This window comes from Daphnia magna, linkage group LG10 (assembly GCF_020631705.1).
Source record: "Daphnia magna isolate NIES linkage group LG10, ASM2063170v1.1, whole genome shotgun sequence".
NCBI classification, from domain to species: domain Eukaryota; kingdom Metazoa; phylum Arthropoda; class Branchiopoda; order Diplostraca; family Daphniidae; genus Daphnia; species Daphnia magna.
The window spans coordinates 4,367,022-4,392,344 of record NC_059191.1 but is presented as its reverse complement, the minus strand read 5'-3'; the positions used below and the strand labels follow the sequence as shown (position 1 = coordinate 4,392,344).

At 45.7% G+C, this 25,323-nt stretch overlaps 4 protein-coding genes across 4 annotated transcripts; all 4 read left to right on the top strand.

The window, feature by feature from the left end:
* The first annotated feature begins 653 nt into the window (after positions 1–653).
* LOC116923348 lies at positions 654–7,076 on the top strand. The gene has a single exon (XM_032929801.2). It carries the CDS (start codon positions 654–656, stop codon positions 7,074–7,076), a length of 6,423 nt encoding a protein of 2,140 aa, XP_032785692.2.
* A 941-nt stretch (positions 7,077–8,017) lies between these two features.
* LOC116935772 lies at positions 8,018–8,788 on the top strand. The gene has a single exon (XM_032943023.2). The coding sequence runs from the start codon at positions 8,018–8,020 to the stop codon at positions 8,786–8,788; it is 771 nt and encodes a 256-aa protein (XP_032798914.2).
* A 138-nt stretch (positions 8,789–8,926) lies between these two features.
* Positions 8,927–10,469, top strand: LOC123476968. The gene is made up of 2 exons (XM_045180047.1): positions 8,927–9,954; positions 10,019–10,469. The coding sequence occupies exons 1-2, from the start codon at positions 8,927–8,929 to the stop codon at positions 10,467–10,469; spliced, it is 1,479 nt and encodes a 492-aa protein (XP_045035982.1).
* Positions 10,470–15,262: 4,793 nt separating this feature from the next.
* LOC116927554 (mediator of RNA polymerase II transcription subunit 12) lies at positions 15,263–25,000 on the top strand. Its single transcript, XM_045180432.1, is given in 26 exon segments — positions 15,263–15,642; positions 15,782–15,790; positions 15,792–15,815; positions 15,817–15,891; positions 15,967–16,158; positions 16,230–16,361; positions 16,363–16,390; positions 16,452–16,663; positions 16,724–16,888; positions 16,969–17,238; positions 17,409–17,525; positions 17,600–17,703; positions 17,886–18,189; positions 18,249–18,626; positions 18,718–18,837; positions 19,097–19,550; positions 19,709–19,971; positions 20,033–20,500; positions 20,580–21,003; positions 21,100–21,536; positions 21,693–22,076; positions 22,193–22,493; positions 22,632–22,984; positions 23,061–23,516; positions 23,581–24,415; positions 24,575–25,000. Coding segments are annotated over 26 exon segments (6,906 nt in total). The 5' UTR covers positions 15,263–15,552; the 3' UTR covers positions 24,886–25,000.
* The last annotated feature ends 323 nt before the right edge of the window (positions 25,001–25,323 follow it).

Sequence of the window (25,323 nt, the reverse complement as noted above, 5' to 3'; positions counted from 1 at the left end):
AGCGAAAAGAAGAGGCAAGAAGGCGGCTAATTGAAGAACGAACGCGAGAGGCTCAGCGAATTTATCAAGAATTGAGAAGTAGAACTAGCCAACAACAACCACACCGTGCTGAAAATCGAACCCCCATCGAAGAGCAAGAAGAGCAGGAAGAATTCATCCTGCAACTTGCAATCGAACCATACGATAATCCCGTCGATACCAATTAGTCCTAAGCTTCGGCTGGATGGGCTGTTGATATCCGTCCGGTGGCATTTTAGTCCTAGGTTTCGACCAGTTGGGCTGGTGCTAACTCCGAAAAAATTCCGAATCCGAAATCCGAACATCCGACGCCGAAAATTCCGAATCCGAACATCCGACCCCGAAAATTCAAAATCAGAACATCTGACTCCGAAATTTCCGACTCCGAACAACCGACTTCGCATCCGACTCCGATTAATCCGCCTCTAAACTTCCACATTTTGAATTCTGCATTTTTGATTGCGCTTTCCGCAACTGATTTGATCAAATTCCGCAATCCGTCCCAATCTTTACTGGATCACGCACCACGCAAGGCCAGTTAACTGTCATACGAGTGGGGGCGCAGTAAAGCCAATCGTTGTCTCATCATTCGGTCATCATCGTTTCATTTCAGCTGAAGTAAAAAAAAAAAAAAAATGGCAACCAACTTTGGAAAACAAGCGGGCCCATTAGACGAAATCTGTCAAACATCCGACAATAGCGAATTTCCACCGCTCAGCAGCGCCAAACAATTAAAGCGGGAGCGCGCGGTCGAAAAGGGCAGACACACTAAGCTGATCACAAAGATAGATCAACACATCGCCAACTTTGGCAGTAAACGAGAGCTAGCTGTTCATCGTGCATCATTGGCCGACCAATTAGAAGAGTGCATAGCGGCTCACGGGCGATATGTTGAAGCGACAGATTTTAACGAAGAAGAAGATGCAAACCCGGATGAATGGATAAGAAAATGTGAAGCGATAACAATGGAAGTATACGGGCGAATCGACAAATACATCCGCACACCGCGGTCCTCCATCCACTCATCTGTCGTTAACGAAGAAGCGCTGAACAACACGTTAAGAAATCAGCCTGACAACAATGACTCGATCGTTAGCTCATCAGTTTCGAGACGAAGAAACCAGGATCCTGATCCCGCCGCCATCATGAACGAAATTCAGCAACGCCTACGCCAAGAAATTGAGTTGAGAAGAAACGTCGAGGAACAGCTATCAAAAGCGACTACAACTATGACTCAAATGACCATCGATTCCGCAAAACTGTCGAGCGAAATTGAACGCAACGCTGAGTTTCAACGAAAAATACAGCAGCAAGCTGAGCAGATGGCGAAAGATAAAAAGAACACTGAAGAAGCCGAACTTCAATATCGAGCCCTGGTGGAAAAAGAAAAGAGACAGATGAACGAAAAATACGAAAAGGCCATGGAAGCCGTCGAAAACCGAATCAAACAACTCGAAGAGCTGTCAAGGCAGGAAAAAGAAACAGAATGTCCCGAAAAAGCTGATGCCTCCGCACACGGAGCAATCCAGAAAAAACGTGTAGACTTCAATTACCGCAACACTGAAGTAACAGTGGAAGCACCCAACATCCGACGCGAAACAAATCAGGGTCCGTCATTCTTCCGGCCAGACGCGCCTTCCTTTGAAATACCGAATCAAGGCCCGTCATTCTTCCGCCCAGACGCGTCTTCATTTGGAGTACCAAACCAAGGTCCTTCAGTCTTCCGTTCTGCCGCGCCGTCTTTTGGGGCGCAAAGCCAAGGCGCATCATACTACTGTGCCACTGCTCCGCCTTCAGATGGAGCCAATCAACGCAGTTCAGAAAAAAACGAAAATCGAAAAAGCCCGACAGTCGACTCGTCAAAATGGTCGTTCAACCAAACGAAATACGGGCCGGCTAACAGCAACACACCGAATCGAAAATCCGTATTCCGAATGCCGCGACTAGATCTCGACCCGTTCGATGGCGATCCGAGAAAATGGCCGACTTTAATCGCAAATTTTAAAGATCTAGTCAACGATGATCAGGCGATATCAAGCACTCAAAAAATGGCGCTCCTCCGAAGTTGTTTGAAACCAAACATACAGCAGAGTTTGGGCGATTGTCTAAACGATCCAGCTTTGTATGAAGCAGCGCTTGAAGAGCTAGAGTGTACATATGGCCATCCTCATCTCATTTCAAGAGCGTACATTAGAACAATTCTTGATCTTCCAAAAGTTCCGCATTTCAACGACTATCGAGCCCTCTTAGGATTTTCTACATCCCTGCGCGGCGCCGTTTCGTCGTTAAAAAATGGTGGCTACGAGAATGAGCTGAATTCTGGCGGCCTGCTAGAGATAATTCTCGACAAGCTTCCCGCTGACATTCAAAGCAAGTGGGGGAAGAAGATAGTTAAATCACACCCGCAACTCCTGACTCTGCAAGATTTCGTACCGTGGCTACACACTATTGTGAAAGCAGAAATGGTGGTTAAACATGCAAAAGCGTCAAATTCTCAACCAACAGAAGGGAAAACTGGAAGACAAGACCGCAAACCGGGCCGTCAAATTCACAGCAAATTTAGTTCGCCCGTCTCACCAACGATTCTCTCGATATCGACTGCATCGAATTCGAACTCAAAAACAAAAATTCATAGCACCGTTCAATTCAAGAACCTAAAAGAATGTTTGGTGTGCAACGGCAATCATAAACTCCAAGATTGCAAGAAATTCTCCGACTTCTCCGTAATCGAAAGAAGCAACCTCATCAAGAAAAATGGTTGCTGCCTCCGGTGCCTTGAAAAAGGTCATTTAGGTCGTGACTGTAGCAGCAACAAAAAGTGTGGTGTCGACGAGTGTCAACACAACCATCATAGGCTCTTGCATGGCGCGCCCCGAATATTTCCGAAGCCGCTCGTTAACCCGACGAACGAAAGTCCAGCAATAGTGTCAACCAAGCGAAACGACAATGGAACTGGTGGGTCCACCGGATCGACCCATTGTTACACCTGCGCCATCCGCGAGAGGGACAGATCATGGTCCGTGCTGTTGGCTGTCGTGCCCATCACAATCTGGAACGGCAAGAAACATCTCAACACGTTTGGACTGTTGGACCCGGGCAGCGAAGCGTCTCTTATCTTAGATCATGTGGCTGACAAAATTGGATTGACCGGACAGGCCCAAACGATCCGTCTAAGAACCTTCCATGGCCAGGATCCAGATATTCCAACGCGCACCGTCAACTTCGATATTTCTCCGAGAGACGACCAATCACGATTCAAAACCATGAATGCGTTGACCGTCCCACAACTCAACTTTGCGAAGAAGGAATGTCATTGGCCCAGCGTCAAGAAAGAATGGAATCATCTAGCTGACTTAGATTTGCCAACATTCGACTCGGCCCTCGTTACCGTTATTATCGGTCGAGACATACGTGGAGCGCATCGTATTTTGGAAGAACGCTGCCACTCCGGAGACACCGGCCCAGATGCCATTTTAACGCCATTTGGATGGTGTGTAGCCGGTTCAGTGCCGTCACGAGTGTTCGAGGCCTCGGAGAGAAGACCCGGCATTTATCAGATCCATTTTCAGCCATCCGACCTGGAGTTGAGAGAAGACATCGCTAGGCTGTGGCAAACTGAAGCCTTCGGTGTTCAAAAACCAACTCAACCGATACTCTCCACCGAAAACCGAAAGGCGATGGACCTCCTTGAAAAATCCATCCGCCATACAGGAGAACGACAAGAAGTGGCATTAATGTGGAAGGAAGAAAACGCAGTGCTGCCAAACAACTATTCGTCGGCATTGCAGCAACTGCAACATCTTTCCAAACGTTTTAAACGGGACCCAGCTTATGGCGAAAAATATAACAAGGTGATCCAAGAATACCTGTCGCTCGGTCACGCAATTCCTGTAGATCCGTCCGACACAGGTACGCCTGGGCGTGTGTTTTATTTGCCACATCATGGTGTCACGTCCGGGAATAAGCCGGACAAGGTCCGCGTCGTATTCAACTGCTCGGCTCAACATAATGGAATCAGCCTAAACGACATGCTCCACCAAGGCCCAGATTTGTTAACCAGCCAAGTAGCAGTCCTCCTCCGCTTCCGTCAATTCCCGGTACCGATTGCCGGAGATATTGAAAAAATGTATCACCAGGTGCAAGTTCCGGCAAGCGATCAATCCGCTCTTCGTTTCCTTTATCAAGCGCCTGGGATCAACGAACCGATCAAAGCGTTTCAAATGACGCGACATGTTTTCGGTGACGTCTCATCGCCGACGACATGCATCTTTGCTCTGAGAAAAACGGCCGAAGATAATCGACATCTTTATCCGACAGTTGCCGAACTCGTGCTGTCGAACACGTATGTCGACAATCTACTTTACTCTGCCGAAAACGAAGACGACGCCATTCGTGACGCCAAGGACTTCAAGGCACTCTGTCTAGCTGGCGGATTTAATGTCGTACAATGGATGTCATCATCCCGTCGTGTTCTCTCAACAGTTGCTCCATCCGAGCTCTCTCGCCCTCATCTCGACTTCAATTCTGAGTTGCTCCCGGTCGAAAGAACACTCGGCATCTTGTTGGATTGGGAGACCGATCAGTTCATGTACAAAGTCGAGTTGAAACCAGCATCGACCATGCGTGAAGTGCTCCAAGGTTTATCGAAGGTCCACGACCCTCTTGGTCTCATTGCCCCCGCCATTTTGCCAGCCCGAATCTTAATGCAAGATATATGGCACAGCCGGTGCGGATGGGACGACGTGCTGGATCAAGAACTCCAAAATATTTGGACAAATTGGACCAACGAGCTAAAACTTCTCGAAGCACTCCGCATTCCGCGCTGCATCCGCCGCGTAACCAAACCCGATCATCTAGAGCTTCATGCTTTTAGTGATGCCAGCGAAAATGGCTTCGGTGCTTGTGTATATCTCCGATGTTCATATCCGAACGAAAAAATCAGTGTCGCCTTAGTGATCGGAAAGGCAAGAGTGGCACCGTTAAAACAGTTATCAATCCCGCGACTCGAACTCCAAGGAGCTGTTTTAGCCGCTAGACTCGTCAGCACAGTCCGACAAGAAATGAACTTGAAGGACGTTCCAAAAACATATTGGACCGACTCACAAACCGTCCTTCAGTGGATTCATTCAACGTCCTGTCGCTATCACGCTTTTGTAGCTCACCGAATCACCGAAATTGTCGACCAGTCAGTGGCAAAAGAGTGGCGGCATATCCCAGGTGAGCTGAATCCGGCAGACGACGCTTCGCGTGGAATACCAGCGTCATCCTTAAATCCGAAACACCGCTGGTTTTGTGGGCCATCATTTCTCCTGATGTCCCGCGAAAGCTGGCCAGCGCCTGAACAAATATCAGAGCCCAGCTCCGATGATCCAGAAGTTGCCCCGTCACGCTGGGTGGGATCAATTTCAAACGAACCCATTCACCCGTTCATCCGCATCGCTGAACGTGTATCAACGTTGGAAAAATTCAAGTCCTCAGTTGGCTGGCTCCGACGTTTCGCGCGAAATTATTCGTTAAAAGAAAAACCAAAAACAACGCTTCGTTTCTTATCCGTGCCCGAGCTCCGCAGGGCAATGACGTTCGCTTTTCGCATCGACCAACAACATTATTTCGCCCGCGAGTTGGAATTTCTCCGCAAAAGGCGTCCATTGCCAGTCGATTCAAAACTGGTTCACCATACCCCCTTCCTCGACGTCAATTCCGTCATGAGAGTCGGTGGTCGATTAGATAGGAGCGCATTCAACGAAGACATCAAGCATCCTATCATCCTCCATCACGAGAGTCAATTGGCTCGATTGGTTATCCAAGAGCGACACATTTATCTCGAACATTCGCGACCTGATCGCACGCTCCACGATGTCCGATCTCGATACTACATCCCGAAGCTGAGACGCATCATAAAATCCGTCGTGGGAGATTGTGCAAAATGTCGGCTGTTACGCTCGAAACCAGCTCCTCCAATTATGGCTCCGCTCCCGTCCTATCGCCTCCGCCCGTTCACGCGACCATTTTCCGGAACGGGAATAGACTACTTTGGACCAATGCCTATCACCATGCTCCGACGGTCATTGAAAAGATGGGGCGTGATGTTTACTTGTTTAACGACTCGAGCCGTCCACATCGAACTCGCCGAAACACTTTCGACCGACTCGTTTCTCCTCGCTTTCTGGCGATTCGTAAATGTGCGTGGCTGTCCTGGCGTCGTTTATAGCGACAACGGCACAAATTTAGTCGCAGGTGAAAAGGAAATCTCCGAAGGTTTGGCGCGTTTCAATCAAGAAAGAATCGGATCAAAATTGGCGAAACGCGGCATCGAGTGGCATTTCTCTCCTCCCATCGCGCCGCATTTTGGCGGTTCATGGGAACGCCTTATTCAGTCCGCAAAATCCGCCCTACGCATCATTCTCGACGGCCGGACATCGTCCAACGAAATTCTGCAGTCCGCCTTAGTCGGGGCAGCAACGCTAATGAATGGACGTCCCCTCGAATATGTTCCAGTCGACCCGAAAGATCCCATTCCGTTGACCCCCAATCATTTTCTTCTCCTCGAAGCTAATCCGAACGAACCTCTGGACGTCCTCGATTTGTCAGAAAGACCGTCCACCAAAGGATGGAGAGCAGCCCAAGATCTCATCACTCATTTCTGGCGTAGGTGGCTCCGCGAGATCGTACCGAAACTCAATTCTCGATCAAAATGGACAGCACCGAATCGAAATATTGCTGTCAACGATATTGTCTTAATTGTTGATCCAGCCACTCGCAGAGGTGATTGGCCGCTTGGCCGCGTACTTGAAGTCTTTCCCGATCTCAACGGCACCGTTCGCTCGGCATCCGTCGCAGTTTGGTCCGGGAAAGGCACGGAAACAAAACTTTGGACCCGAGCGGCTCATCATCTGTGCGTGCTGGAGACCGAAAAATGCGATGTTTCGGACATCCGAAACAGGGCCGGCTGTGTTACGGACGAAAATCTGACACCTCAGCGCCCTAAGGGCACCGAATTTCCTATCCCAGGACAAGGCGGACCAGACGACGGCTCAGTGGCAAAATCGACACCGTAGAGAGTTCTCCCGATCCTAGCCTTTTTTCAGAGACAATTCAATCTCGTTTTTTGGTATCGAACTATTCTTTTCATGTGAATCTCGTGCCAATACAAAGAGTTAGTTTTTCTCCACACTCGATCAGCCGATTTACTCGAACCGTCATTTACCCGTAACATTATATATTGTCGCGGGGGGCAATAGCAGATGTACTTATCTCTTCTTAGAGACGCTACAGTCGACGCTGTAGTTACGAATATTAAATCTTGTTTTGATGCCATCGGGCATTACTCTTGAATAAGTAGAAATTCCAGAATAGAATAAGAAAGTACATTAGAGTAGGGTTACCTTCGGGAAAGGTCGTATTTTCAAGGCTAGTATAAAACCCACTATTTTCTCTCTCATGATGTCTCTTCTTCCACTAGACGTGTAGACGTTCGGTAAAGTGTAACCTTTTCATTTCTTATTCCGTGTATTCTCTTTTCTGTGTCAAGTAAATACAAGTGTTTTAAAGTCCAGTGTTACAATTTTGTAACGGCTAGATCAATAGCCTTCAGCCGTGTAGAATAACACGTAACGGAAGCAACAGCGTCCTGTAGACTAGAGCTCGAACAAAGGGCAATACATTAAAGTATCGGGTAGTTCCAACGAGAGGGAAAAAAGAGAATCCAAATCGAACCACTCGAGGCAGTCTCTGTAATTCCTTTCTGCAAATACACAGTCTACTCTCACACCCTCGTTACATGGTGGAGATTCAAACGGTAAGCCAAAACAAACTTCTATCTGAATAACATCCCGAGCTTGTCTAATTGGCCAGGAAGAGGCGCGTTGCGTTTAGAGACCTTTGCGAGAAACTCAGCCGGTCTCGCACCTTAAATTGCTGAGATATAAGGTTACGGACGCAACTTCCTGACTAAATAGAAGGAACCCAGCGAAAGAAAGTGAGAATAAGAGGGAAGTGAATGAGTGGACAGGAGAACAGGAGCAGCAAGCGAGTACAAGTTATCGCAGCATCACCACCGTTACCACTGGTGACAAGAAGAAACAAGATACCGAACAGAGGCGAAGAAGAAGAAGAGGTAGACTTTAGAACCACAGCCGGAAACAGCCCTAGGCGCAAGTGCGGTTTCAACAGCCAGGCTGGCAAGAGACAGCCACCCAACAGCCAAGGAGCAGCAGCGAGCGCAGAAACCGACGCAAGAGCAGCACAGAGGCACAGCAGCAAAGTCGAAGACCACCAAGGACGAGACAGTGGATTCGCAGATCAGAGCCAACTAGAACGTACGTGGGAGTCACCACAGACATCCACCAGACAACCAACACCGAGAAGGCCCGCAGACGAAGAAGGAGACCGCTCAAGCCAAGGATCCCGACCATCGTTGACGTGGGACACCTCGGACCTCACAGGACAACCGCAAGAAGAAACCCTACGCCATAGCCCAACAGCATCTCAAGAAAACGAAGTATTCGCAGATCAAGATCTTTTTTCCCCAGTACAGAACGCGGAGTTTCAACCGGAAGACGAAAGAGACGAAGACGAGCTATATACACCACGAAGACTCTGGAACGAAAGGAGGGCCGAATACCTACCAGCGACAGGCGACACCGACCTAAGCTACAGACAGCTTTCGTCCGAGTCCGACGAGGAATCAGACGGCGCTGAGGGTACATTTGGCCTACTCACAAGCTTCAACTATACAACACCCACCACCAGAACAGCAACAGGAAACTGAACTCTGACACCAACGCAGCCGGAAAATAACCCGACCCCAGCGAACACACCAACAACAGGAAGACCGCCACCCCAACACCCCACTCAACACACACGACACCCGACCCTATCAACAGTTCGGAACCCCCCGACGACAAACATGGCCGCCGGACTTCTCAAGTTCAAGGCACCCCCTGTCTTCTCGGGCAAAGGAGGAGAAGACGCCGCCGACTGGATGGATCGATACGAGGTACTAGCAGACTACAACCAGTGGACCGACGCAGACAAACGAGCAAACTTCGGCATTTACCTCGAAGGACCAGCAAGACAGTGGTTTCAATGCCTGACACCACCCAACGGGTGGGGAGACACTGCGGCAGTAGCAGCCACCCAACAACAGGCCGGGACACCGGCGATAAGCGGAATGCGTTCCATCTTCATAAAAGAATTCTTTCAAGATAGCTATGCCGGATATCAAGAAAGGAAACTTCGGAACCACAAACAAGGCATAAACGAACTCGCCGCAGAATACTACTACGAGATAATAAACTTATGCCGATTGATGGACCCTAACATGTCCGAAGAAGCAAAACTAAACCACCTCTACGAAGGACTAAAACCTACATTGGTGGAGAAAATCTGGGTCCTACAACCCAAAACTTGCATCGACTTCCTAACAGCGGTAAGGAGACACACCGAAGCAGCCGAACTAGCATGCAACAAAGGATGGGCCGTCCACATGCTAGCAGAAGAAAGGGAGAGAGAAGAGGAAACAAGAGTCGCAGCAGCAACCAGCAGGGATAACGAGGAACCCTCACTCAAGCAACTTCTAGAAGTCCTGCAACAACTACAAGGAGAAATAGTCGCTATGAAGAAACACGGGGGAAGGAAGGAGAGGAGCCGAGCAGACAACGGAACAACACAAAGCCAGAATGAAGCAACACCCTCACAAAGGACAGCAGATGGACGGCCGATCTGTTTCTACTGCAAAGCCGAGGGGCACATTAGGAGATACTGTCCAAAAAAGAAAGAAGACGACGACAGACGTAACAACACGACCGTCGCAATGATCAGCACATCGGACGAAGAAGATGACAAGGAGATACCCCTGCTATATATCGACGTGGGACAACTGTTGACCGAAGAAGTGACAATTGGAACAAACGACACGGAAAAAAGACCGAAGCGGTAATCGATACAGGAGCAGCGGTATCGATCATATCCCCCAAACTAACAGCAGAAATAACCCTAGAACTCAAGACCTGGGAGGCGCCACAAATCGTAATGGTAAACGGACAGCGGACACCCCCTTAGGAAGATTGGAGCTGACAATAACCATTGGAACGACAACAGTCCAAGCGAAGGTGCTAGTACTGGAGATGCGAGGGATCAACCTACTCTTAGGCAACGACGTGCTGAGACGTTTTAAAAAACTGGAGATCGAATACGGCAAGGGGAAAACAAAGATGCGATTCGGCGATCTACCAGTACGGATGGCAATCGAAGACCAAACACCAACACCGGCCACAAAGATAGTAGCAAAAAGTGGGGCAAGAATCCCAGCAAGATCCATGGCGGCCGTGGAGATAGAACAAACTGAAGCGACAAAACCAACATTGGACGGCCGCCCCTGGATGATAGAACCAGCAACCAACCGCACATCAGGACCTACACCAGGAAGAGCTCTCATGCCTGGCGACTGAACAACGGTATGGGTCATGATGACAAACCTGGAAAACAGATCAGTTTACATCCACAAGAAAATGGTACTAGGACACAGAACTGAAGTGGCAGGAATAGGCACAGAAATAGATGCCACAGGCAGAGCCAACGGACCCAGAACATTTAACACCGAGCTGGAAAAAGGCACCACAAATATCCTTGACTTCACACCCAGCATAAACCAGGAGCTTCCGGCAGAGGAGAGGAAGGAGTTCGAGGACACACTACGAGACAACACCGACTGTTTCACGAAGGAAGGTGAGCCACTAGGACGTTGCAACGTCGCAGAGCACGAAATCCAGCTAACACCCAACGCCGACCCATCTACCAGACCCAACGCCCGGCGTCGTGGAAGGAACAAGCTATTTACAGAGAACTGACACTGGACATGCTGAAGAAAGGCGTGATTGAAGAAGCTACCGGGCCATGGAGCGCGAGGACACTATTGATTCAAAAAAGGATGGAAACTAGAGATTTTGCATTGACTTCCGCCCATTGAACAATGTTACAATATTTAGCGTATACCCCATGCCCAGCATAGACCTAGGCCTAGGTTGACTAGGCTACATGGAGCCAAAATATTCTCAGTAATGGACTTAGAAAGCGGGTACTGGCAAATACCCATGAAGAAAGAGGACAAAGAAAAGACAGCCTTCACCACCGCAGATAGATCCTACCGTTTCCTCGTCATGTCGTTCGGTCTCTGCACAGCCCAAAGCACATTCCAGCGGACCATGGACATGGTACTAGGAGGGCTGCGATAGACCTCGTGCCTCGTATACCTTGACGACATCATCGTATACGCAAGAGACACAAAAGAACACATTCGACGACTCAGACTAGTCCTCGCCGCACTATGCAAAGCAAATCTGAAACTCAAACTCGTGAAATGTCGTTTCGGGGAATCAGCAATCATAGCACTGGGTCACAAGATCAATGCCGACGGAATCAGCCCTGATCCCGGGAAACTGAGAGCCGTGCAAAACTTTCCCACACCACCAACCACAGCAAGCCGAGCGGAAAAAGTCAAGTTCATCAAAAGCTTTCTCGGACTATGTTCATACTACAGGAGACACATACCGGGATTCACCGAGGCAGCGAAACCCCTGTTTGACTTAACCAGAGAAAAGTCGCTGTTCATCTGGACGCCAACACACCAGGAGCGTTTCGACAAGCTGAAACAGATGCTAGCAGACTCAGCCACACTAGCATACCCGGATCCGACGGCCGAATTCGAAATACACCCAGACGCCTGTGGCTACGGCGTCGGGTGTCGGAGCAGTCCTACTCCAAAAACAGGATAATGCGGAGAGACCCCTGGTATTCGCAAGCCGTTTGATGTCACGCAGTGAGCAGAACTACTCCATAACAGAAAAAGAATGCCTGACTATCATTTGGGCGATCAAGAAATTTCGACAGTTCATCTTCGGATCCCCAATAAGAATTGTCACAGACCACCACGCACTATGCTGGCTCCAATCAAAAACGGAACTTGCAGGCAGGTTAGCCAGATGGGCCATGACAATCTCCGAGTACAAGTACGTAATAGCTCACAAAGACGGCAAGCTACACCAGGACGCGGATGCCCTATCCCGCTACCCCGTGAGCGAAGACGACGTGACCCTCGACAACACGTGGGTGGGACACGTCAACAAGGTCGGCGTAATGACGCAAGACAACCGAGAAGAACTGACCAGAGGCCAGCAAGCTGAATGGGCATACGTGTTTAGAAACGCAGAAAACGGGAAGGAAACGGTCAACTATACGATCGAGAATGGCCTTCTGTATCGTATGCGAAGAACGGGAGAAGAGGAGGCGGACGTCGAACTGCGGCTCTGCATACCAAAAGACCTGAAGACCACAATCCTACAAGCCTGCCACGACGACGTCACATCCGGACACCTCGGAGAGACACGCACCCACGACAGAGTCACACAACGCTACTACTGGCACGGGATTACCCGAGATATAGAAAACTACATTAAGGCCTGCCCAGACTGTCAGTCACGGAAGAAAGGGAAATACAGGAAACCACCCGGGTTCCTAGAGCTGACACAAGTAGAAAAACCATGGGATCGCGTAGGAATGGATATCCTTGGCCCCTTCCCCACCTCATCGCTAGGCAATCGCTACATTATTGTAGCGGTTGACTACGTCACCAAGTGGGCGGAAGCGGTAACCCTGCCGGTCGCAGGAGCAGAACAAGTTGCAGAGTTCTTCGTGAAGGAGATTCTGCTACGACACGGAGCCCCCAGGAAGCTGACGACAGACCAAGGAAAATGTTTCGTCGCGACCATGATGCAACGAGTACTTGTAGCCATGGAGACCAATCACCAAGACCACCACAGCCTACCACCCATAAGCAAACGGACTAGTAGAGCGACTAAACCACACTTGGCGGACATGTTGGCCATGTACAGTATCCTGCACAAAAATCCGAACACCGATTTAATTTTTTAAAGCCACCTATTGGCGGGGTAAAGGGTTTTTTGTTTGTTTTTCTTTAAGAGGGAGGGTAGACGGGGTGATGGACACATAGGGCAGGGTTGGGTAAGTCTAGATATTTTTTTTATGCCTTAAGGTATTACGCTTTAAGGCAAGTAACAGGTCGGGACATTTTTGCAACCCCCAGGGTGGTGTGTTTTTTTTAAACGATAGTTGGAAATGTTGGACTTAGGCTGTGTAATACTCCTTACCCAAATAAATTAGATAGATGCCTGTGCACAATTATCTCGATACCGATGGCATATGTGTATAGCCTCTCGCCGACCCCGAGTTCATTCCCCGAGTTTTAGTCTTTTTTTTTGTTTACTCCCGACCCCCGAGTCCATTCCCCGAGTTTTAGTCTTATTTGTTTACCCCGACCCCGAGTCCATTCCCCGAGTTTTAGTCTTTTTTGTTTACCCCGTTCCCCGTTTGAGGGCACTAAAACTCGGGGAAAATGACGACCCCGAGTCCATTCCCCGAGTTTTAGTTCCCCGACCCCCGACCCCCGAACCCCGAGTTTTAGTGGTGCCCCTGTTTTTCGCGCTGTTTTCTTCTGTATTAAAAATAAAAACAATTTACTATACAAATAAAGAAAACCTGAATCAATTCCTCTTTGTATTATAAACCTTAATATACATTAATACACATTAATTAACCATATTAGACAGTTTGCGCAGCTTATGCTGCTCTTCTTTTGATTTTTGGCTAACCTCATTTTTTAACCGTTTCGCTTCCATGTGATATCGGATTTCTATGTATTCAAACAATAAAAATGGGACCATTTCCGTGCGATGTTTGTCGCAACAAATATTTGGCAATCTTAAATAATAATATCCGTGCATTAAAAAGAAAGGGGATTTGCCGGTCGTTTCCTGTCTGCTCGTGTTGTAAGCGAACCGTACAAAAGGCAGTGTGGCATCCCAATCTTTGTGATCCTTGCTCACGTACAGTATCCTGCACAAAAATCCGAACACCGATTTAATTTTTTAAAGCCACCTATTGGCGGGGTAGTGGGTTTTTTGTTTGTTTTTCTTTAAGGGGGAGGGTAGACGGGGTGATGGACACGACAGGGTAGGGTTGGGTAAGTCTAGACATTTTAAAAAGGTGCCTTAAGGTAAGGTATTATGCTTTAAGGCAAGTTACAGGTCGGGACATTTTTGCAACCCCCAGGGTGGTGTGTTTTTTAAAACGACAGTTGGAAATTTAGGGCTTGGGCTTGGTAATGTTGCTGAAACAATTTAGCTTATCTTCCAGCTGCCTGTAAATGTTTACGTCGCTGTCAATGGCGTAGGTGTAGCGTTTCTGAATGTGATGCTGGAGATCGGCGTTCGATTCCAGATGAGGTGCTGAGTAAATATGGTTAACTTACGAGAAATTCTCGTTTATATATAAAACAAATTTTCATCGAGCAATATGTGCTTTTTTTGTTTATTAAATAATTTAAAAAATAATAATCTCCTTCGTTCTAGAAAAATTAATATTTCCAGCAAATTCGAATGAAGAATATTATAACGATACCAAATATTTTGCAATTCCTTTTTGGGAATCGAACTCTGATCTACGGCGTCGCAATCAGAGGCTATACACATATGCCATCGGTATCGAGATAATTGTGCACAGGCATCTATCTAATTTATTTGGGTAAGGAGTATTACACAGCCTAAGTCCAACATTTCCAACTATCGTTTAAAAAAAACACACCACCCTGGGGGTTGCAAAAATGTCCCGACCTGTTACTTGCCTTAAAGCGTAATACCTTAAGGCATAAAAAAATATCTAGACTTACCCAACCCTGCCCTATGTGTCCATCACCCCGTCTACCCTCCCTCTTAAAGAAAAACAAACAAAAAACCCTTTACCCCGCCAATAGGTGGCTTTAAAAAATTAAATCGGTGTTCGGATTTTTGTGCAGGATACTGTACATGGCCAACATGTCCGCCAAGTGTGGTTTAGTCGCTCTACTAGTCCGTTTGCTTATGGGTGGTAGGCTGTGGTGGTCTTGGTGATTGGTCTCCATGGCTACAAGTACTCGTTGCATCATGGTCGCGACGAAACCTTTTGATTTCCTTTTGTTTTATCTTTATTCATGTGTTTATGTAACTATAACAAGTTGAAATTTTTTGGGGGTATTTTTCAACGAGGCTATAATTGCGAGCGCCAGATGGTGTCGTCGTAGCCCTTGTTTTTTTGTCTGATTGGCTCTTACTAGGGAACGCCTACCCGCCATAGGAGGTATTTGAGTTTACAGGCCTTAAGCATTAAGTAAGCCTTGCAACGACAGACGATTCCCCCCATATCGTGAACCAACCAGGGTTCTATGACTCTGCTTTCTACCAACCCCTGGTAGTGATATTAGGCATCAGGCCCAGATTTTCTGCAACACCCGACTCCTCGGCCTTGTCAGGCTTGTCTGCAGAAAGCACCAATCCAACAAAAAAAAAAAAACTAAATTCCTGCATGTTACTCCTGGCGAATTTTTTGACATATTGTAAGCAGTTCTTTTCTTTTTATACAATCGCATGGGCCACTAGGTTGAGGAACACGCGTAGTAACGTATGATTTGAAACAAGACCAGGAATGGCTTGTTTATCAATGGAGAATCGTCCTCTTAAGAAATTGCGATTAGGACCGCCTGATGTTTACCCACAGGATCCCAAACAAAAAGAGGTATTACTTTTCAAATGTTTGATGTTGTCAATATTTGGCTGAGTGGCTGCGTGCAATCGTTATCATACAGCAAATAGTCTTAAACGCTGTGTACAATTAGAATGACAGCACAGAATTGAACTGTTCTTTTCCTGTTTAGGATGAGTTGGACGCCCGTCAATGTGAAACAAGGTTTTCTCTCATACACCAAATCTGAATCAATCTGAGGAATATGGCTCTGCCAAAAATCATAACTTTTCTGTGTCCAAAGTATGGTACCATTGATTATCAATTTTCAAAATCTTCTGATCTTGCAATCTCTCATACTTTTTTGGTCAATACTAGGTTCAGACATTCATTAATGGTGTACTTACAAAGAAACAGGAGATTAATATGTTGCCTGACACTGGCCGAAAACGTCAGCTAATAAACCCTAAAGAAAATTTTCATAATGTTACACCAAAGTCAAAGATGTTCATTGAATCATGGTTTAAAGACTTAGCAGGCAGCAAGCCTTTGATTAACCTAGGCAAAAGAGTAATTACATTAATTTTTACCAAGTCATAAAAAATTTAATTGACAGCTTATGATTATTTCTGTTTGTCAAGGTGCCAATATTCAACAAGAAAGAGGAAATTTTTATCCAACTCAGTGAATATCAGGTTCCTATGTCTAGAGCTATTTGGTTAATAAAGATGACATCTGCCTATTCTATGGCAATTTCTGAGGCTAAAATGAAGAAAGCGTCAAGTACCAGATTCTTCACAAGGTAGGAATAAGAAATTAGAATATCATATGGTATCAGGTTATCTATTTTTGTCTATGTGTAGAATGGACCAGTACTTTAGTCCGGTTTTTAAAAGAACAAATTGTGAAACTACAAGATTTCTATCAAAAATCAATAATTGTTGGAGGGGCTCAGGCTGTGTTTGCTTCCAATGCTACAGCGTATCATAATGGAAGTCCTCTGATGACCGATGAACAGAAACTTGCACTTCGACAGTTTAATTATTGCCAGCAGTTGTGCAAAGTCATGTTTGAGGTATTTATTCAAATTTATTTTTGCTGTTGCCTCAATGATAGGAATTCAATGACTTTGTAGGAAGGTCTCCTTGAATGCCAGGATTTCTTACAGTGGCAACTGGATATGTTGGAAAAATGCAAAACATGTGATGACGGTCTTCTCAAGTTTGTTGTTCCGATGATATTACAGTATGTTGAGGAATTCACGCAGTGTGAAATTCTGAGTCGGAAACTTGTTTTTCAGGTATCTTGGGAAAAGCTATCCAATCTAATACATTTAGCAACCATTTATGAATTCTTCATGTGTAATTTTATTGCTGTTAGGTGTGTAGAAGAATATCACCCCTCCTGTCGAACGATCAAAGCAATGAGGGATCAGTTTCATTGGACGTAGGCAATTGTGGCCAGCACAGGAGCGTTCTTATCCAGATGTCGGCAATTATTCAAGCAGTCGTTCTACATTGTCCGACGGCGTTAGTGTGGAATCATGCCGGGGAAGGAAAGATGTCATCTCATTTGGTTGGATCTCCTCTGGATCAGTTGCCGCTTCCGCCTTCAGCGTTGCCAATGGCTCCACGTTTTTCGAACGATCATGTAAGGATCTTTATTTGTCTGTCAACACAGACGTTTCTAGTTGTTACATTTTTTTTTTTTTTGGGGGGGGGGGGTGTTTTCGTGTTCTGTTTTTTTTTTTTTTTTTTTTTCGTTATTTTTTTTTCTTTTTTTTTTTTTCTCGTAAACTTTTCTTTTTGTAAAACAACTAGGTCCGCGAAATGTTGCGAGATTCCGAAAATATTATAAAACAACGTAGTAAAGCGGCTGAGGCACGTTGGCCTTTAGATAAACTGATTCGTAATCTTGAGCCAAACTGCAGTACTAAAGTAAGTTTGTTTTATAACCCCGAAAATGTTTTTTTTTTTTAAGTTCTATTTATCAAGTACTGTTTGCTTAATAGAAACAACAGTATCAGCCGCAGACTGGTATGGTCACAGCACGCGTGCTTCATGCTCTGGAAGCATTGGATCTTCACAGTTTTGACCGTGTCGACTCAACTCACAGGTGAGCCATGGAGAGCGATGGATGTTGGCCTTAGCTATATTGTTATAGACTCCTGTTCTTAAGAAAGAAAAACATGTTTTTGAAGATTTGAACGTTATTTCTTCGGAATGACGTACTGCTTGTACCACTTTATCACACCTGATTTATTTGCACAATTTGATGATAAAGTGCTCTTGTTTCAGTATCGATTCACTGTACTCCAAACTATTTCCTGCAATTGGTGGAAACAAAGGAAGCCTTGATCATGCAACTGCTGAACAAGTTGATCAGTTCGCCAAGCAGGATGAGCCTTATGTTCGCTTACTGTGCCAATGGGCAGTTAGTGATCAACGCTGTGGAGAACATAGAGCGATTGCAGCTGCTTTGCTGTTAGAAAAGAGGCAATCAGATTTGGTGACTTTAACAGAAACTGATGGAGCTGGAGCGGACGACAATGATACGGACGAAAGCTCTTCCGCAATTTCGGCTTTGCTACCGATTTATCAGGTGCATTTATTTTTTCTGCTTGATTGTTGTTCTTGAAAAATGACGTTTGAATTCGCTAGGGTTTTTTGATGAAATTTCTCGACTCAGAAGCCCCGGTGCTAAATGAACCAGTCCCAGGGCATAACAATCGGACAGTTTTTGCTTCTTTGGTTCATCTGTTCCATGAACTTATCAAGCATGACGTGTTCTCTCATGACATGTATATGTGTACCCTAATTTCGCGGGGCGACCTTCTGTCAGTTACACCGTGCCACAATGGAACCACAGTAACCCCGTCAACAACTGGTCATTTCGCCGGCACCCCAAGCAGTGGAATGAGCAGCTTAACGGGATTCCAGAGCATGAATGATTTACGTTGCGAAATGGACGACAGTAAAATTGATGACGACCTAGGAAAGCTATTGCAGCATATCAAAGAGGAACAACAGATCGTTATGGTTAGTTTCAGTACAAAATAGTTAAAAACAATTTAAATTAAAGTAATAATAGTGAAGGATTTGTTCATCGGTAATACCTCATTCATTTCAGGACACCCCCGACTCTCCCAAAGATGAAAATCATAGCACACTTGAACCTGGTCGTGGTGAAAAGGAGGGTAAACGCCAGTCGAGGCACCTCTTGTTCACGACCCACTTCCCCTTACCTCAGGTGAGAACAAACTAATGGACTCAATTCACATCGGAGCAGTAAGGTGCAAGGGATAATAAATGTAGTTGTTATTCGGTTGTAGTGGTTGAATAGAGCGACAAAAGGATAGCAATCTTACCAATAAACCATTGTTAATTAACGTTGCAAGTGCTACGTGTAGATTTTGGTTCGAAGCATTTGTGAAAATTAGTGCACTTTATAAGTAAGGTTTTACTATAACCATTCCAAATGTTAACGTTCTTTTATATTTACTTATTAGGATGACAGTTTAACCCACGACTGTAACCAGCGACATATTTTGTTGTATGGAGTAGGAAAAGCACGCGAGGAATCTCGTCATGCCGTCAAAAAGGTCTCCAAGGAAATGTGTCGTCTTTTCCATAAAAAGCTTGCCATCGACGTCCAAACAGAAGGGACTAATTTAGCGGGAGGTGTCGGAGCATTTGTTGGTTCTACCAAATCACGGAAACATTCATCTCGTCTCGAGTTTAATTTCGAGCTCAGCATGCAACGCTTTTTAGCCCTTTCTTACTTTGATCGTCATGCCGTAGCTGCCCAGGCAGCCTCGACTTGTATGGAAATGATCAATAGCTTTATTGTTGGAGGAGCAGCTTATCTGCCAGTCTTGGAGCATATATCCTTCCTGTTCGATCTCTTTGAAGTTTCGCTGAGCATCAGTGGCCTCATAGACTTGTGTCTTCAACTTCTCAAAGGTAATTATTTCACTAGTTTTTGAGCTCGAAAAACTATTTATTTTTTATTTATTTTTTATTTATTTTTTATTTATTTATTTTTTTTTATTTTTTTTTATTTTATTTTTATTTTTATTTTATTTTATTTTTATTTTTTTTTTTTTTTTTTTTTGCGCTAGAACTTCCTGAAGTGGAGCTGCTGTTGTCTCAAAGAAATTCTGTCCTCAGTCGTAGCTACCTGACTAATGTAGGCCTTTACGTTGTTGGAGTTCTTCGTCGTTTCCACTGCTGCCTACTCCTATCACCTGAATCAACTGCGAGTGCGTTTGAATCACTTTGCCGTATTGTGAAGCATGTTACGAATCCAGCCGATTGCAGTTCAGCTGAACGCTGTATCCTAGCGTATTTGTACGACTTGTATAGTTGCTGCTCCTTTCTTAAGGTATTGGCTTTTGAATCACTCACAGTGCGACACTACTTCACTATGTATTTCTCGTCATCAGGCTAAAAATGGTCAGTTGGATTCATCGCTTGCCAATTCAAATTCATCTTCTAGTCGCAGTAGTGGTGGCGTGGCTCTGAATACTGGCAGCGAAGTGTTCGCATTCTCAAATGCTTACCCGAAAATCAAACAAACCATTTTCGCCCCTGTCGTGTCGCTGCCAAAATCCCTTCATCCGCTAAACCGGGATTTTCTCCAGGACTACATAACCAGCCCACGCCGCAAGCCCGAGCCCCATATCTTACGTCAATTATCAGATTCTGCACAGTTGCGTTACAGCTTCGTCTGCAACGTCGTCGTAGCCGTATGCAATGAAGTTGACAATGACAAACTCAATGACATTGCTCTCCTTTGTGCTGAATTGACTGCCGGATGCTCTGCGCTCTCTGCCGAATGGCTAGGAGTGTTGACAACGCTCTGCTACTCGGCGTCTACCTATATGGATGTCCTGACGCAGGTCGATGTTCAGGTGAGATTTCCGCTACAATTTGCTTCGCTTTAAAAAGAATTGAGTTTGTTTTACATTTACGTTTCATTTTCAACGACAGGATAACTCAATCCACCATAATCTAGCCGTGTTATTTTCAGTGCTCCTGGCACGGCACTGCTTCGGCCTTCAGGATTTTTTGCTCTATGTTGGAGTTCCTTCCCTAGTTAAAATATGGAACGAAGGAGGCCGCTCTGATACCGATCCGGAAGCTGAAGCTGGCGCACGTTTGACTTGTCATCTCGTGTTGAGGCTGTTCAAGACATCGGATGCTCCACACCCTGCATGTTATAGCAGTAGCAGCCACAGCGTGAATGCATCACCTCATCACACACTGCAACAAACCGCCACCTCCTCTGCGTTGGGTGTCAAACTGGCGTGCGATCGGCATCTATTGGCGGCTACGCATAATAGTATATCAGTTGGCCCCGTCTTAGCAGTACTAAAAGCTATCCTTGTGCTGGCAGATCGCGTGCCACCGGAAGGTAATAGTAACAGTACCAGTTGTAAAACATTGATGAAATATTCGTCAATTGTGCATTTTGCCTAAGGTTAGTGTTTAAACTCTGTGGTTGCGATAGGTAAAGGCAGTCGCGTGACCGGCAGCAGCGGTGGCATGAACAGCAATAGCAACAGATTAGGTGGAGGTGGCAACGCCATGGCCAACGAAGTCAGCATTTCCCACATATTGGGTACGTCTTGGAGCGGCGACCTAGACTTGGACATTGGTTCGGCAAATTTTGGAGTCGGTGGTGGCCGCAATAGTTTTGGAGTTGCTACAGAGAACGTGCCTTTGGCTTCCTACGCCAGATATGTTCTCAGGCAGATTTGCTCACAGCCTTGGGTTCATCAGCGTTGTCTTCAAAACCCCGAAGAATTGTTGAAGCTCGATGGTCTGCTAGATAGCTGTTTGAGCTTGCGTCAAGCTCAGCGTCTCCTTCAGATGATAAGTCGACCTGATTCAGGAGCCACCGCTGCCGACGAACACACCAACAATGAACATCAAGATTATCGTCAGGTAAGCGGTGGAAATCGACGGTTTAAAAAAACAAAAAACATAAACAAAAAACTGTAAATGCAAAGCAAAATGCATTTTATGTGGTCCAACAGTTTAAAACCCTTGAAAATGACTTGTGATGCAAACTTATGGCTATAAATTTCTTCGTCTGTCTAGGTGGTTAATCGTGTTTTGGAGAGCCTCGATCAATGGCGGCTGCGAGTTGCTTGGTTGGATCTGCAACTGTTATGCCAGCAGTTGACGACGGTAGGCAGTGGTGGGACATCGTCCGCCGACATGAATCAATTACTAGAAGCGATAGCTCGCGCCGTGCTTGACGTATTCGAGTTATCCACAACATCAAGCATTAAAGAGGACCCCGATCAAGGCGGAAGTTCGAGTGCTTTGAAGAAACGATCTGAATCAGCGGCTACAGTGGCTTCTTCAGTTTCGGCAACCCCGGCCAAAACGCAACCGAATCTGTCCATTTCCTTAATTGCACCTTTAGTTTCGAAGCTACCAGGCTCCGTTCAAGGGCGGATTCTCAAAGTGGCAAGTCAGGTAAAATAAAAAACAAAAACTATTGTTTTCCCTTGCTGGTAATGTAACCCAAAATCACATAGCTGCACGAAGTTTTCCGAAACTGCCTCTACATCAATGGTTCGTATTCATTATAGGTGCTCGAAATTTGCAATTGGGGCCCGCCTTCCAAGGGAAAAGATAAAGAGCGCAATATTCCAAACACCACGTCTGCATTCCGTTCCAAATCGCTGCTGTCGTACGAACCTCTTCTTTCCCTTGTGATGACATGCCTCAAAGGACAAGACGAACAACGCGAGGCTTTTCTTTCTTCACTTCATTCTCAGTTGTCGCACTTCATTTTCTTGCCTAAAGAAGATCGTTTGTATCATGGTGAAGACGTCAAAGCCCGCCAGGCCATGTTAGAAGCATTGCAATTGCGGTTTAGTCTTGTTGGCGGTAAGTTCCGAATTTAAACAGTTATTTGTTGCCTTCAGGTGACTTCCACTACTTGTAGTCTATTCAATATTTGGATTCCCCATTTTTTAATTTTAAATTAATTAATTTATTTATTTTTATTATTTTTTTTTTCCCCAGGTTTGTTTGATTCCATTTTACGTAATCCTACGGTAGTCATAGACTGGGCAATCCTGTTAACTCAACTAGTGACAGCTGGAGTAGTGGATTTGTCGAATAATACGGAACTATTTGCAACATTGCAAGATATGCTAGCTACATTGCTTCATTCAACGCTGGTCACTGATGGCCAATCGGAACGCGGCGAAGATAGTCGCAAGTATTACCCGCTCCTCATTAAGAAGCTGAAAAAAGAATTAGCCGAACGCAAAAGTTCTCCATCCATCCAATGTATCAAGCAGCTTCTTCCTTTGCCCAAGCTAGCCAGCGAATTCGTCACGTGCGAACCGTATGGAACTCTGACTGATATCAAGGTACGCAATATCCACCACATCGCCCTAACGGGATCAAGATAGCCAATTGAGATTCCATTGTACATGTCTGTCACAGGGTAACAAAATCAGTGGCTTTGATAGTAATGACAAAAAGCAAGGACATCGGCTCCATGAAAAGCAACGGGTGTCTCCTTGGGAAATATTGGAAGGGCACAAAACAGTTGCCCCACTGTCTTGGGCTTGGTTTGGGGCCGTTCGTGTGGAGAGGAAACCTCTCCGCCACCAAGAAGTACAGCGGCTCTTACGTCATCACACACATGCTCTACAGAAACCAGCTTCTTACTATCTGGAGCATCCTCTCCTTCCACCGGAAGATTTAGAACCTCCAGTAATAGAGAAGACCATTCCAAAAGAAGAAATTTGCTTCAAAACGGAGCCGATGTCCGACCAATCACCGAGGGGAGGAACTAAGCGTGGCCAGAAAACGAATCAGCGTCGACCGCGAGGCAGAAGAGGTGCGGCAGCAGCGGCTGCCGCCGCTGCAGCTGCAACGGTAGCGGGAGCACCGCCGGTATTTCAATATTCGTATGTGATTATGCAATTCCTTTAATTACATGGCGCATTGTATTACCAAGGCTGTCGGTGGTTATCAGAGCCCAGTGGCATCTGGAATGTATCCACCTTCGCAGCCACCACCACAGTGGAACGCTTATACTTCGCCAGCTCCACCTGCTTCTCAACAAGGAACAGTGCCCACATCTGCTGCTTTCTTTCCCCAACAATCAATTGGCCCCAGATTTCCAACCGAAAGACCGGGAACCCAGTCACGTCAGGCATTGAGCAATATGCTGAGGCAGAGGCATCCTGGTACACAGTTTGTGCCAGCTTCTGCTTCCAATCCTTCTGGTACGAATCCGGTTGCAGTACCAAATGCCCCACCCACGGCAGGAGGAGGAGGAGGAACTATGGCTAACAATTCCCGAATTGCGGGAGGTGTAGGAGGTGTAGGAGCTGGAGGTGCCAGTCAACCACAATTTGCTGGCATTTCGATGGTAGATAAACAGAGGCAGCAGCAATTTATCCGCCAGCAAATACGGCAGCAACATACTGGCGGTAATGTTTTTGGCCAACAAGGTCCTCAGCAAACACAGCCCCAACAGCAGCAACCCCAACAACAACAACAACAGCAGCAGCAACAACAACAACAACAACAACAACAACAGCAGCAGCAGCAGCAGCAGCAGCAGCAGCAGCAGCAACAAGTGCAAATGGCTCCTGTCGGCTTTGCTAATATACACACGCCAATGAACCAGAATATGAACCAGAATATGAACCAAAATTTCAATATGTTTCAAAGTGGGGCCCCTGGTATGCAACAGCTCGTCAACCCACAACAGCAAGCACAGCCGCAACCAACACAGCAGCAGCAGCCTCAGCAGCAGGCAATGATTGGGCAGCATTTCAATCAAGGTATTTATTTATTTATTTGTCTATTTATTTATTTATTTATTCATTTATTATTATTATTATTATTATTATTATTATTATCATTATTATTATATTTTTTAAATTTAGTTTCATGTTTGTTACTTTTGCCTTTTCCCTTAATCCAATTTGACCGTGTTTTAGCAGGTGGAAATTTTCCCATGCAACAAACGCAACCTCAAGGAAATATGATTCTCATGCAACAGCAACATCAACAGCCCCAGGGGCGTGGAATGAATGCCCCAGCTATGCGCCCTCCGTTTATGCAAAGTGGAGGTATGCAGATAAATTCGGCCCAACCAAATCAATTCGTACGAGGAGCTATGCCGAATACTTCCCAGCAGCAAGCAGTTCGATTACAACATCAACAAATAGTGGCTATACAACAGCAACAACAAATGCAGCACAACATGGGACAGCAGCAACATAACCAGCACTATCATCAACCTTTTTAAAGCAAACGGAAAACAACGCTTTCAATCCTGTGTAGTCCGTCTGTTTGAGCCATTCAGATTTTTTTTTAAGAAACAAGTATTTTTTTTTAATTCGAAATACAATTGATACACGTGACAGACGTCGTCCAAGTCTACAGTTACTTCGTTTTAAAAGTGATAGTCCTGTCATTGAATTTTATTTCTCAACCCATGCCGAGAGGCACCATGACATTTTTTTCCCTATTCAAAACTAATTATTTAATATTTCATTATTATATTACCTTAGAAATTTTAGTCAACTGTTGTCGTTATAACGGCTTGTATTTGATAGATCATTTATATTTACCATCTTCCTTATTTTACCCTTCTTCTTTTTATTGTTATTTATTTTTTTGTGATTTTGTTTCATTTTTGGGTACGAAAAAATAATAGAATACCCCGCTCGGTGTTTTATTTAAA